The sequence below is a fragment of the Ascidiella aspersa genome, chromosome 1, assembly GCF_963924565.1.
Source record: "Ascidiella aspersa chromosome 1, kaAscAspe10.2, whole genome shotgun sequence".
NCBI lineage: Eukaryota > Metazoa > Chordata > Ascidiacea > Phlebobranchia > Ascidiidae > Ascidiella > Ascidiella aspersa.
This window is the reverse complement of record NC_139447.1, coordinates 1,361,734-1,375,990: the sequence shown is the minus strand read 5'-3', so window position 1 is coordinate 1,375,990 and position 14,257 is coordinate 1,361,734. Positions and strand designations below refer to the sequence as shown.

Sequence of the window (14,257 nt, the reverse complement as noted above, 5' to 3'; positions counted from 1 at the left end):
ATTACAATTTTATGTTCTAGCAATACACCAAACACCTTTGCTTTTCGTTTTCGTGAACACCTAATAAAACTGAACAACTAATGCTTAAATGATGATCTAGATTTTTTACTCTCTACGCTACCGCTGTATGTATGTGGAACCAGTCATGCGTTATATAGAATTATTCATGCGTTTCATTAAACTGTGGAAACTGCCAAATGTAAAATTAATAAGAGCGTGACTGTCCATAAGTTACCAACAATAAAAAAACTGCATTAACCCTGTTTGTATGTGAAACCAGCTTTGCACTTTATAAAACTAGCCATGCGTTTCGGGCCTGTGGAAACGGAAGTTAATGGTTTCAGACAAGCTGTACAGTGTGCATAGTCGCACATCTGTAATGCGGGCAGTAGCACATAAAGTATCAATGTGCGATGAAAGCGTTAAACATTGCTTATATTTTAGTGTGCATATGACAGCCAGGTATATATTATGCTCAGTAGCTTATATGTGTGTAGGGTTGTATACAGAGCTGGTAAGTGTGATGTTAGTTGGGCGGCATGCTGGTTAAGCAGTGGACAGACTTTTCTGATGTCAAAACACTGAACGCTGCATTTATCGCTAGTTGGGCTGATTAACTAAATTTTAACTTTCCACATTAGTTAATAAAGGACAACCTAGCATATTTTGGTTTAAGAGGCGATATATGAACTCGAGAAAGTATTTGAAAGCATTTGTTTAATATTGTTATTGTCATAAAGTTACAAGAACGCTGTTAGACTCGATTCGATATTAGGTGTATTTAGTTACAGAAATATCACTTGTTTTTAAGCGATATATTTTTAAGACGTTGTGCACCCCTGTCTTTTCATTACACAGTTGTTTATTTGATATGGAATGTGGAGATATGTATATTGATGCACAGTGATAAAAAACATACATTGCAATTTGATTTCGTTTTCCATATTTATTGAAAGTGACCAGTTGATATTTATATGATAATGTAGTTTATTTTTCTTTCACAGGGCAGCGCTGGTTACATTACCAGTTTGACTTGATTTTAGCTATTCTGCCACTGCGCCAAACTAGCACCTATTGATGTACAACAAAACACCACTTGTACTTTATATTCCATTTGTATTAAACAAGAAATAAAACTTTTGAATTGTGGGGACAGTGGGGATAGTTTACACTTTACATCAATGTGTATTTGAAATCAAATTTTCCACTCCAATCCTGGCTGGTACATAAAACCTGTCATAAGTGACATAACACCAGTCGCGCGCTACACAAAACCCGTTATGCGTTACATAAACTAGACATGCGTTACACAAAACCAAACCAAGTATTTAAAGCCATGTGGCCATGTGTTTGGGGCTTAAGAAAGCGGAAGGTATTGGATTAGATCGCACTTCTGTAAGGGTGCGGTGGCATATAGTTTTTAACAAAGTGAGGTTAAAGTGTTTAACGTGCTTTGAAACACATGGCAGCTTTTAAGATTATATTGTAATGTGGACATAAGACAGCATCATATTAACAACAGTTTTAATCTTTGTACATCTACACAGATAACGAATCAATGCAGAAAACGGGACCAACACTTACCATTATAATTCAAAGAATAAGAGCATTTGAAAAGCAGCATCGAAAACTCGAGCAGCCACTGATTAAACCTTCTTTTGTTGGTCACGCTCTGCTGCTACGTTCCAGTGCGCACGGTTGCTAGTAATATAGCCTGAGGCTTTTGTGAGCTAACTTAGATCAAGTGATTGAGCGAGCTAGTGCGATTGAACTGTTAGAGCTCTTTCGCAAATATCTAGTTTCTTGGCAGTAAACTGCAGCAAGATGCAACAGTGGAAAAATGAGAAGTTAGTGTAGTTTATTATGTCAAGCCATTTGACAGAAAATGTTGCAAGTTACTTTCACAATCGGTAGAGCATTGTTTATAGGTTTGTACCTTTCTAATAGTTTGCTAGAGCCACTTGCGACTCTGTGATGTTTTGTTTGGCTTTTACGTTCATGTTATACTTCTGCTTTTTTAGATGTGTAGTGCAGATTTTCTCAAGTTACCAGTATTTCTATTAACATTTTTATACCGGATAACTAGATATTAGAAGCTTTAAGTAATCTTATATCCAATGGTTAATTAAGAGTAAGGTTTTTGTAATAATCCTCCCATGAAGGTTTGTTTATTTGCCAATAACACATTTAGAAGTAAGGAATGTGTTTTTGTTACATTAGCTTGAAAGTAAGAAATGTGTTTTTTTCAGCATAAAACATGTTAGACTGTTGCTCAAAATTTGCTCCAAGACTGAGTTCAAAACTTATTGCCGAGTAGTTTTACGAACACAAACGAGAGAAAATAATGGGAGATTAATGTTATGTTAATTATGCGAAATAGGGTGGTAATTCGAACGCATGAGCAGGATTAATACAGCAATTTGAAGATATATCCTTGTTTTAGAACTATTAGAAGTTGCTTGTTATTGCTTTGTAATCCTGTGGGTCCTAAAAACAATTATAGGCAGATTTTGCCGTTTGAAGTGCAATAGCGGATCCTCAAAAAACATGTTTTATTCGAAACTGCCCTTTTTATAATTTACTTTAAACTGCTGTAAATTCACTCAAAACTTGCTTCTATTGCGGCTTTAATGACGCCACTTGACATGGTTGGTTTTGTTTATCCAGTTTGTGATTTTGACACCTTTTTATATTTTTTTACGCCAAAACTACCTTAGTATGTCTTAAGGTGGCTCAGTAACTCTCTATACACGTATGATGCTAATTTGAATAGTTGATTAAATATTTGCCATGCCTTGCGGTTGAGGTCTTATTGGAGAGGTGGCAATAACCTGTATTGCCAGATGCAGGAACTTTGTAATTTCCATGTGCCTTATTAAAATGGGTTTTATTGCAAAGTCATGTACATTTATTATTAACAAGGATCAAAGACTGTAGATAAGATACTTTGCATAGGGTCAAACATGGGCCAATAGCATTGTAGTTAACACTTTGTTAAACGGTAATGTAATCCCGAGTACCAATGTAGGAATTTCTACCACCTGGTTTAAGTGTTTATTTATTTTTGTTTTTAGAGACTGATGATGCTATTTCGCTTTTACAAACTAGAACCTATAGTGACTGATTTTGACTGAGACAGGAAAGTCTATACTGTTTTACCAATGTAGTACATCGCATTCTTATCAGCCAATTGTTTCAGTAATAGGCAACGTAGTTTGTTGGTATGAAGTTAGATTGTTCATTTTTGTTGGGCTAAAATATTTTTCTGGTGATTCTGTTGCCACGATTACAACTTGGTCATCACAAGAACATCAACCTATAAGTGAAGATTCCGGTTGTGAAGAGAAAAGTGACTTGGATCAAATGAATACAAGAAAAGAACAAAGCAATAATCTGTCAACTACGGAGTTCCGATGTCACGTTTGTGAAAAGTGTTTTATGGATCGTTACAAACTAAAACATCATTTGACCAGGTTTCACTTCAAGAAACACAAATGCAAGGTTTGTGGGAAATTATTTGACATAGTTTCCAAACTTGAAATCCACATGCGAACTCACACTGGAGAAAGGCCCTTTAAATGTGCTCATTGCGATAATTGTTTCAGCCAAGCTTACACCTTGAAAAGACACCAACGAATTCACACTGGAGAAAGACCACATGACTGCAAATATTGTGAAAAATGCTTTGCCCGTGCCTCAACTCTTGAAAAACATAAAAGAATTCACACTGGAGAAAAACCTTACGAATGCAAAGAATGTGGAAAGTGTTTTAGCCAGGCAGGACATCTTAAATATCATGAAAGAATTCACACTGGAGAAAAACCTTACGAATGTAAGAAATGTGGCAAGCTTTTTATTCATTCAAGTAGTCTTAAAATCCATGAACGAGTTCACACTGGTGAAAAACCTTACAAATGCAAAGTTTGTGAAAAATGTTTTAAACAGACAGGGCATCTTAAAGATCATGAAAGAATTCACACTGGAGAAAAACCTTACGAATGTAAGAAATGTGGCAAGCTTTTTAGTCATTCAAAAAGTCTTAAAATCCATGAACGAGTTCACACTTGTGAAAAACCTTACAAATGCAAAGTTTGTGAAAAGTGTTTTAGTCGGATGTCAATTCTTGATAAACACAAAAGTATACACTCTAGAAAAAAAAATTTAAAAAGCAAAACTTCTGGTTAGTTTTAAATCTTAGAAAACTATACCTTGTAAAAAAACAAAGTATGTATAACAAACAAATAAATTGCGAACTAAAACACAGAAAAAACAAACAAACAAAACAATGGTTGTAAAAATATAATAAAAAGTGTGAAATATGTGCGAGCTTCGAACATTTATCGATGTGCAACTTTATAGGCTGTAGCCTACTTTGTCACTTCAGCAAAGGTGAAAGGACGGATCAGTTTATTGGGATGCATTCAAGTTTTAAATTGAACAGAATGCCTATCGCTATGAAGTTAAGTGGATGTAATAATGTTAAATAAAAGTGTTTGTAATAAGCCCTAACCATTTATGTGTATAATTCGTTTCAAACGCTGTAATAATTTTTACTTTTCGTTTTAAAATCTAAGCAATCTTGTTAAGTAAAAGGGAATACACAAAAATAACCTGTTGTTGTTTTATAAAACGCTATATGTTTAAGACGTTGTGCACCCCTGCCTTTCATTAGACAGTTGTTTCATTTGGTATTAAATGGTTGAGTTATATAATGTGGTGCTATGTGTATCTATGCTCAAAAAACATATTAGCCTACGATTTTATGTTCTAGCAATACACCAAACACCTTTGCTTTTCGTTTTCCACATTTATTCAAAGTGACCAGTTTAAATGTTGATCTAGTTTTGTTTCTTTTTGCAGCACAGCCTTGGTTACATTATAAGTTTAACTAGAATTTATCTGTACCTACACCAAACTAGTCCTGCTAGTCCTAATCAATTTAGGCCTACAAAACTATACTATTGCAATGAAATTATGAATAAAACCATCAAAAATACATAAATATCTGTGTAAACGGCCAGCAACTAGAACTAACTTTTAACAGTGGGACATCAATATGTTTCCTACACCAAATTTTCGACTCCAATCCTAGCTGGTACATAAAACCAGTCTTTCGTTACATAAAGCTGTCCATGCGTTTAACAAAGGGAGGTTAAAGTGTTGCTTTGAACATGACAGTAATATAATTTCGAGCTGCATACTTCCCTTAGGTATATATGTGAAAATTACAACATTATTGCAGGTAGGAATGATGATAATAAGTGGAAGCAAGCTAAGTATTAATTTAAACAGCATGATTATTTCTTATTGTATCAAGAATAAATGCAGAAAACGTGATCAACACATCCCAGAATAATAGTAAGAGCATTTAAATAGCAGCATCGAAAACTCGAGCAGCCACTGATTAAACACCCGATCCGACTCGTTTAGGTCGCTTCAAGCCGTCTTATAATTTCACTTCTTCGGCCTTAAAGCAGTCCCGTGGATGTCCACTGACCCACTGGTGGGTAAACTTGCCTGCTTTATGCCAACAGCTTATTCCACTCGGTTCATAGCACTCACGAATCTTCGTGAATGTGATTTACTGGCAAGCGGCTATAGAGAAACGCAATATTTTGCTTTTTTATTACACAAAGGTAACGATTTCACCCGAGAATGATGCAAAGATGAACTACTTAAGTAATAACGAATAAAAACAGCAAAAATATATTTAGTTTACGAATAACTAGGAAATACGAAAATGTAGAATTTTTAATATTTTTTTAAAACTTATACTCTCGTATATGGGGACTCCCCATTGTAACGACCGTAACACTAAAAAACTTCAATGCAGCTTAAAAAGTTGTCTTTCTGTCAGCACGGTTTTAAAAATTATGAAAAAAGGCAAAAGGTAATTACCTGATCAGTTAACATTTCCTGTCAGCTATGTTTTAGTCATGATAAAGTGTATTATATTCGGCCCTGAGGGTGTCATGTAGCCTGCAGAGCCACTGCCTGTACAAGTAGCTTTCCCTGTTATTGCATTGCAGCAATAATATATTGTTGAAAATGTTAGGCGCAATCTAACCTATACAAGATGGTTGCTTACTAGTCTTTACTACCGTTTTGGGCAGCCTAATGTATAGTAAAGGGCTTTGTTACTCAAATAACGCTATACCTGCAGAACGAGTCTGTGACCCGACTACCGCCAACATTCGGTCACATTTTTATTAGTATTTAACTGTTTTCACTAGTCTGGACCTATCACTTATCAAGAAACACAGCCGTTTAAACAATCATTTTTTGTGGCTTGTCTAGTTGCCCAGGTCTAAACATGTAGCGAGCCAACATATTTGTAATTATAACTTGTGCGCTGTGCGTAAAAAGACCAAATCTTAGTTTAAAACTGTCCTGGCATATTTCGTTTTCCCCCGAACCAAAGTCAGCAACTGACTAGCTTACCCGCCATCGCCCTTGTCCCGTATGGAAAATATGACAGATTTTGATGAAATCTTGCGATTGCACTGCCAGAAAATTTGGGGTGACCTGATGCAACTAAGGTCAAAACTGCACCCGCCAATATAATTTGTTGAAAAACTGCTATTATATTCATTTTCAAGGGTTGAAGGTCTAGTCCAGTGTTTCTTAACCTTTTGACTTGGTGGCACACCTAAAGACGTATGAAAACGTGGCGGCGCACCTTGTGAGCGAAGCGAGCGAGAATTTTTTTAGGTGTACCCGGTATTTCTCTTACTGCAATTTTTCAAATATTGTTTAATAGTTGCATATCTTTAAAGGGACTCCAGTGTTTAAGACTGAAGACGTTATTTTGTCCATATAAGTCTTATTCCGATTAATTTTGGACTTATTTTGACATGTTTAGGTCTTATCTAGACTATTTTAGATCTTATTCTGTCGTGGTTATTACTGCGAATATGGCGTTATTTTTTCGGTGGTCTTAATAGGCCAACTATGGAAGCCTGTTATAGATTAATTATATGTTTTAGATATTGCTGCTTTGTAGGCTTATTGAGTTTTCCACTTGAAAGCCTCGTGAAATCAATGAGCTAAGTTAATTGGAAAGTGAAAAATATGTTTTATATAATAGGACCTACATTATTTTTTCCTTTTGCTCGCGGCGCACCTGGCAGCCTTCCATGGCGCACCAGTGCGCCGGGCGCACCGGTTGAGAAACGCTGGTCTAGTCTGTTAAAAATAATTGTGGGTGCACTTGTCATACTTTCCATGATGGACTCTTGTGCTATAATATACTTTAACACAGCTACTGGAAATACACCCAACCATACACAACAATCATATTGCAGTACTTGCGAGACATGTTCTTGCTGCACTGTGAACTGTATTTATTAAAAACAGAGCTATGCTGAATTTTTTGAATTTACATATTTTCAAGAACCTGACTATCGCTACACTGACAATATGCACTTTAAAACACTGAGGCAGTTTCTTCAGTTTTGATCTTTTTTGTGTTGGCTCATGGACTGCCTCCTTAAACGACTCTTGATAACTTTCACATTCACTGTAATGTGTTTTAAAAAATGGTGTGCTTAGGAGTATTTTTTTACTTTTGCTCATTGTAGCATCATAGTGCCACCATGCTATACATCCCCCAAAATCTATACTGCATTAAACTGTTTATGCCCCAAATGCTGTGCATACTATCGTATTTTGAGCTGTGTGACTTATAAATGCTACAAAGTAAATTTTTATTAAATGAAACTATAAACTTTTTGCACTAAACGTCTAATTATTAGTATTAAGTGTTTTATGACAAAAACTCTGTGATATAAATCGCTTCATGTACTGGGCCTTTAAAAGCTCTTGAAAGAGCATTTTGGGCAGCGACAAAAAAGTTTGTAGGCCACTGCTTAAAGAACATTGTACCCAAGTTGGAAAGTTTGCCTTATCTTATGCAGTTGCACTTTGTGCATTTTATGGAAATTTACTGTGGAATCAGATTAACTCCACAATCACAATATAAAACCCCTAGTACAGTTTTCAGTTGAAGTTTATCTAAACTAGACAAATTGCATTTGTAAGGTTATTACAGCCTATTCTGTTCTCCAGGACAGGTGCACACCCAAATTAGTAAATTATAGAAAAAGATTTAGTTGTGGTTGGATTCAGAACTTTAATAAACATTAAACCAGGGGTGTCCAACTCAAACATGCCGGCGTGCCAATTTTTATCTTATAATTTCTTCCCGTGCCAAAGTATCGTAACCGAACCAATTCTTTTTAATCATAAAAGCACTTTTTTACCAATAATCAGAACGTTTATTTAAACTTGAAAATAACTATCTAGTAGAAAGGCGCAGCCCTACATCAAAGTGTCTCTCGGTGAGCTGACTTTTGTTTCTTTACACCAAGCTATATAATATTATGTGAATGCTAGCCTCCACACAGTATAATGTTACTATATCAAAAGTAATTGTTGGTTGTCGTGATTGCCGCGATTGTTTTATATTGTGAACAAACAATGGCAATTGGTTGTATAACAAACTTAATATTTTCTGAAAATTGGCTCTATAACAAATTGAGCTTTTTTGTCAATTGGCTAAATAACAATTTTAGTGTTTTTTGGGCAGGGCTTGCGTGCCATTTTTTATTAGGTCACGTGCCACATTTGGCCTGAGTGCTGCTTGCTGGACACCCCTGCATTAACCCTTGGCCCAACTGAAAATTTGATGCCACTCACCTGAGGTCTTGACCAAATGTGCCATGAAATGCTGACTGAAAACAACACATTTAACGGTTACTAATACTATTTTACCTTGCCAATCCTGTCTTCGACATGTAACTTGGCGTCATTACAATTTTATTTTAATCACATGTGATAACTATGCGGTGCAAAGCAATTTAGTAGAGTCAGAGCTTTATTATTCACGATATACTTTAAAAAAGGCAATACAGCAATCAACCTCAAAACTATTTGCTAACATTTATATTAATATCATGAAATTAAAACAAATATTCAACATTAAAAACAACTGACATTTCAAAAAGTTGTATAAATTGTAGTCCATAACTACCAACAAAAAATATCATAACAGAAACACCTGGTTGTTGCCCAAACTTAATTTTTTGTTTATTTAATGAGTGCGGTGCAGCACAATGAGCTCTTTACAAAGGGGGAGAACTGTTGTATTGTATTTCAGTTTTGCTACAACTGATCTGGTGAATCAGCTGAATATGATGCTGAAAAGAACATGTTACTATTTGCCATTAATATCTTATTATCACTGGGTAAATACACTGTAAACTAACCTTTGTTAACCTCAAGTAACCCCACGCAAATATTATTATTAGGCGAAGGTTAACAGCAAATAATTAGAAAAACGCTGGTGTCGCAGTACATGGCTACCTTTATAGCAAATACAGTAATTGTTTCGCCACTGCTACAGACCTTTATTCAAACTTGCCACTTGCGTATGTACAATTAGGAGCAACTCTTTGCACTCCAAACTCAACCTATACTTCAAGCTAAAAACTATATTGGTTCCAACCATCAAATACAGCAAAATTAGATACAATATAAGCTTAAATATTCTCTATTAAATATTGAATATCCCTATGTTTAACCCACTCTTCAGCTAAGCATAATGGGTGCAACAAATTCAGTCTGCAATTTCATTAATATTTTAAATTGCGTATGTACAATTGAGGCAATTCTTTGCTGTAAAACTTGAACTATATTGGTTTCAACAATCCAAAACAGCGAAATTAGATACAATATAAATTTGGATTTGAATCTTAAGATCGTTTATTAAATATTGAATATCCCTTTGTTTAACCAACTGTTCAGATAATCGTAATAGGTGCAACAAATGTCCATCAGCAATTTCATTAATATTTTAAATATACTAAAATTAAACAAATTATTATAAGAATGATTAGTATTTGATTACATTCCATAGGATTTAATACATTTTTTGGTATTAGTTATATGTAGGGCGATTACTTTTTGATAAACCGTCCAATACAAATCAGTTATTTTTTCGGGTTTACAAATCTCTTTAATGCATAGGTGATATTTTAGTTATATCTAAATAACAAACAGCTATGAAAATGCCTCAGAAAAACAAGACGCTGGTTATTTTAGAAAAATTTTGTTGGAAATATCTCTTATTGCAAGACAGAATCACAATTATGTTTAATGTTACTTTATACCACTGGATTCTAAATAAAAAATTATATGTAATTTTTTGTACTGACAATATTTGAGACTACTAAATTATTTTCCCTGGATTTTTACACATTATCAGCAAAGATGTACAGTGTACTTTATACTTATTTCTTATCGATAGATAACTTTAAGTATTTCAACCAACACTTGTGCTAAACTATGTATTGTCCTTCAAACTTCATGAGCATTTTGAGGCATTTTGCTAATAAAGTGTATCTGTACTGGTACAACATTCTCGATTACTAGATAATATAGGTATTTTGGAGTTCTAACAACCTGTTTATATTTGTGTCATTAATTGGAAAATACCAATCAAATTTTAACTACACTTCTGTTTTAATTTATACATATTTTTAATAAACAAACCCTATTAGAATGTTGACTAAAAAAGCAACATGACTAGGCATTTGTTTAAAGAATTGCTTTGCCTGTTTTAAAATAGGGGTTTGAAGGCATAGATAGATTTAAACAAAAAAATCAGCTTCCAGACATTTTGTTAGATAACAGGAATCCTAGTTCATTTTTTTAGATTTAGGAAAAATTAGTTACAAATTGGTTACTTGCTTAAATCCTATAGATGACATGTGGAACAGTTTAACATTAGTTTTTTAATCAGGATTGTTTTTCTTTAATTTGTTTTTTAGATTTCAGCAATAGTCTATCAAAATGTAAAGTTGCTTTTCTCTGAAAAGAATGATTCCAAATGATGAACATGCTATACTACATGTTATAAAAAAACAGATGAGATGAATATTGAGGATACATCATTGTAAAAGAATTGATTGATCAATATAAACAAGTATTTTAAAATTAAAATGACAAATTTCATATTTCATAAAACAGGGAATTTCAGTGTTGACTAAAATAAAGCAAATGGTATTTTCAAACTACCTATTCTGTTTATAAATTTACATATACATTCAATGGGTATCTTACAGTCCTACAGTTTGTTGTAACTTAGTAACGGTAAGAGGGATTTTGCTACGACTAGCACTTGAACTATTTATTTTACAGTTTTAGTCAGATATTGAAACCTTTGCACACTACACTGTAAATTTAAATACAACCTTTTAGGTGGTAATTACCACCTAAAACCGTGGTCCCTAAAATGTGGAACTGACCACCCTAAAACACAGCGTGGAAAAAACCACCCTATAGCTTTCCACCCCTAGAGTGACTACGTTCCACCTTTAAAGTGTGTACCGTAGTGTGTGAGTTACCACCTCTTTTGAAGCATGGTATCCTCCACCCACGAAAAATGACTATATGTTCCACCACAGTAGGGTGGGAATTTACACCTCTTTTGAAGCATGTTATTCTCCACCCACAACAAAATACGTCATCCTGGTATTTTATTAGGATAATGCTATGCCATTTATGAACAGATAGGCAGAATGATAAAAAGAACGAAGAAAAACAGAATGGTTATACATAAAAATATACACCATGCATGCAGAACACAGATTTTTAAGGCACTTCAGTACAACTTAGAGCCAATTAATGACACGTTGAACTGATATATTAATATCTGTTGGGATCTTTAAAAGATAACTTAACAACTGGAATGTATTGTTAAGCACTTGTGGAAATTGGATATCAAAAATCCAATAAGCAGCAATAAGTATGACAATTGCATCGTCAAAACTATCACAGTTGCACATCCAACATTTTTGTACATAAATGGATATGGTGGTCCCAGTTAAAACAATGCAGGGATACAGTGTAGCCACCTCTTCATCCTTAAAAGAGCAATAATCAATAAAAAATAAGATAAATATTTTTGCTGTCCTTAAAGCATACTACATACCTCTTCTCTGTATTGTATGAACTGATTCAATCGGTTGTTACAAAACAAAACAGGAATAACACAAAGGACTTCAGAAGCACCTTAAAAAACATTGAATATATAAATACATATACTATTATTTACATACTACACAGTTCTTTTTAATACTAACATTACACAAAAAGGGGTTTATTAATTAATTAAAAATGACTGAAAATGGGGAAAAAGGTTGTTTGTTAACTTTATAGACCACAACAAAAAACATTACTAGCACAGACCACAGGGTAACTGCCATAATATTTACTGTACAAAATCTTTATATGCGTACCTTTCCCTTTCAATAGCTGAATTAATTTCTTTGGAGCCAATTTTTTTTTTTTTCTAATTTTTGGTTTAATTTTTCGATACGCCCAGATGATATGCTTTTTAGATTTCCCCTCAAATCTTGGTTGAAAATTCTTTGGGCCTCACCAAACACCTGGCAAAATATTTGGTTTTAGGAGAAAACACATAATACTATGTTTACAGAAATGACTGAGATTAAAATATAGCACAACAGTTGAAATATTGTGGTTAAATCGGAAATAAAAACAACATTTTGTTCATGATACAACACCATTTTTTAAATCAAGCATAATAATCTCATATGGCATTAATTAATACTCACCACATCAGGAAATTGGAAAGCTGGGTACTTTCCAATTAGGCTTTCCACAGTCAAGGTTCCCTCACAGACTTCATTTCTTCGAAATGTGTAAGTTCGTTCCATCCTATCCAATATTAACTCCATGTTTTTCACATTTTTACGGCTTTCTTTATCCATCTGTTTAATGTGCATTTCTATGCTGTGGTCGTCTTCTAAACTGTCCTATGTTTAAAGAATAAAGGTGTTACATCTACGTTAATGGCTGCTGCAGGGTAGATATCTATTAAAGAGATAATATTTATATAAATGTATCTGTGCATTTAAACTAAACAAGCTTATACCTTATCAAATGGAGCAAACTGGCGTTTCGCTGGAATGATGTCATCGCTGACCTCTTGTGACCTCTTTCGCTTGTGCCCAAATTTGTTTTTCATTTTTATTACCATTTCATTTGTGGTCATTGGTCTTCGTGCATCTCTAAATTTTTGACGAATGCTTTCAATCCATGTCCCCTGTTACGAAATCATGAAAGTAGTTTAATACACACATACAATTATATATATATATGTATATATATATATATATATATATTGGACACCTACAGCAGGGTTTTTTGAATTCTGGTCTTTTAGCTCCGGAAACTGTTTCAACAATTCTAGGATCACATGCTGATACTCCAGGTGTGTGGGATATCTTTTTATGAAAAACAGCATTTGTAATTTTCGATCAGTATTACCAAATAATAAAAAAAAATGGGCTTGTCAACTTACAATGTATAAGCAGACATTGAATGAAATAATACTTGGCAAACTTGTCTTCTAGCTGCAGAAGTAATTCTGCCATTACAATCATGAATAGCCTGTCGCACCATGACAGGAAGGGCCGGAAGCTTGTAGCCAACAATCCACTCCGTGTTACTACATGTGGCCAATGGTTCATCAATAGGTTTGTCTGGGTCAAAGTTGTTAAATTTAAGAATATAGCAAGAAAAAATATTGGTACCGGTAATAAATATACATACTTGCTGCAAAATCGTCCTCAGAACTTAAAGGCACAGTGCTGGCCGCAGAACTGGAAGAGCTTACGTCTTTAAAAAGAGAAAAACAGATTAAGATTTATTACAAAAAAGTGCTTTTACATGTATTTACCTGAAGGGAGAACTTGCAGTTTGGCTACATCGGGCAAATTTTCAGGCACATGAATGTCCACCCAGTCCTTAAACTTTTCGTTCCATTCTTGCAAACGAAATTTTTCCACATCAAATGTGCTTTTAATTTTTTGAAATATTTCACTTTTATCACATTTTAAAAGTTCTTTCCTATTACGGCAGCTAATATGGTATTGTCCACTCATTATTATCCTTTAAATTCTTGAACAAAAAAGGGTTAAATTCGAGTTAAAACACATAAAATGTTGGTCAATTGACATAATCAATGAGTGTTATAGAAAAATCATACGGAAAATACATTTAAAAATGTAAATACATAGATGCATGACTTAGGCCAGTCTATCAAGAATAACTTCTGAGGTCTATTACAAAAAATTCTATATTGTAGCCTAACCATCTGTTTATCAACACATTTGTATAAATCATGGGGGTGTCCACACAACTCCATTCCAGGTTTAAAAAATAACATTGT

At 34.1% G+C, this 14,257-nt stretch overlaps 2 protein-coding genes across 2 annotated transcripts in view; one reads left to right on the top strand and one right to left on the bottom strand.

The window, feature by feature from the left end:
• The window catches only part of LOC146166460 (uncharacterized), a 33,830-nt gene extending 29,038 nt beyond the window's left edge, over positions 1–4,792 (top strand). Inside the window, exon 6 of the mRNA XM_083381616.1 lies at positions 3,483–4,792. Within this exon, the coding sequence (XP_083237742.1) occupies positions 3,483–4,185 (703 nt within the window). The 3' untranslated portion in view covers positions 4,186–4,792. The remainder of the gene's footprint in view (positions 1–3,482) is intronic.
• Positions 4,793–11,661: 6,869 nt separating this feature from the next.
• Positions 11,662–13,977, bottom strand: LOC146166459 (sterile alpha motif domain-containing protein 3-like). Its single transcript, XM_083389203.1, has 9 exons — positions 13,766–13,977; positions 13,639–13,704; positions 13,388–13,568; positions 13,220–13,310; positions 12,959–13,129; positions 12,639–12,839; positions 12,300–12,449; positions 11,993–12,072; positions 11,662–11,924 (listed from the first exon to the last, which is right to left on the bottom strand). Exons 1-7 carry the CDS (start codon positions 13,968–13,970, stop codon positions 12,321–12,323), a joined length of 1,044 nt encoding a protein of 347 aa, XP_083245329.1. The 5' UTR covers positions 13,971–13,977; the 3' UTR covers positions 11,662–11,924; positions 11,993–12,072; positions 12,300–12,320.
• Between the last annotated feature and the right edge of the window lie 280 nt (positions 13,978–14,257).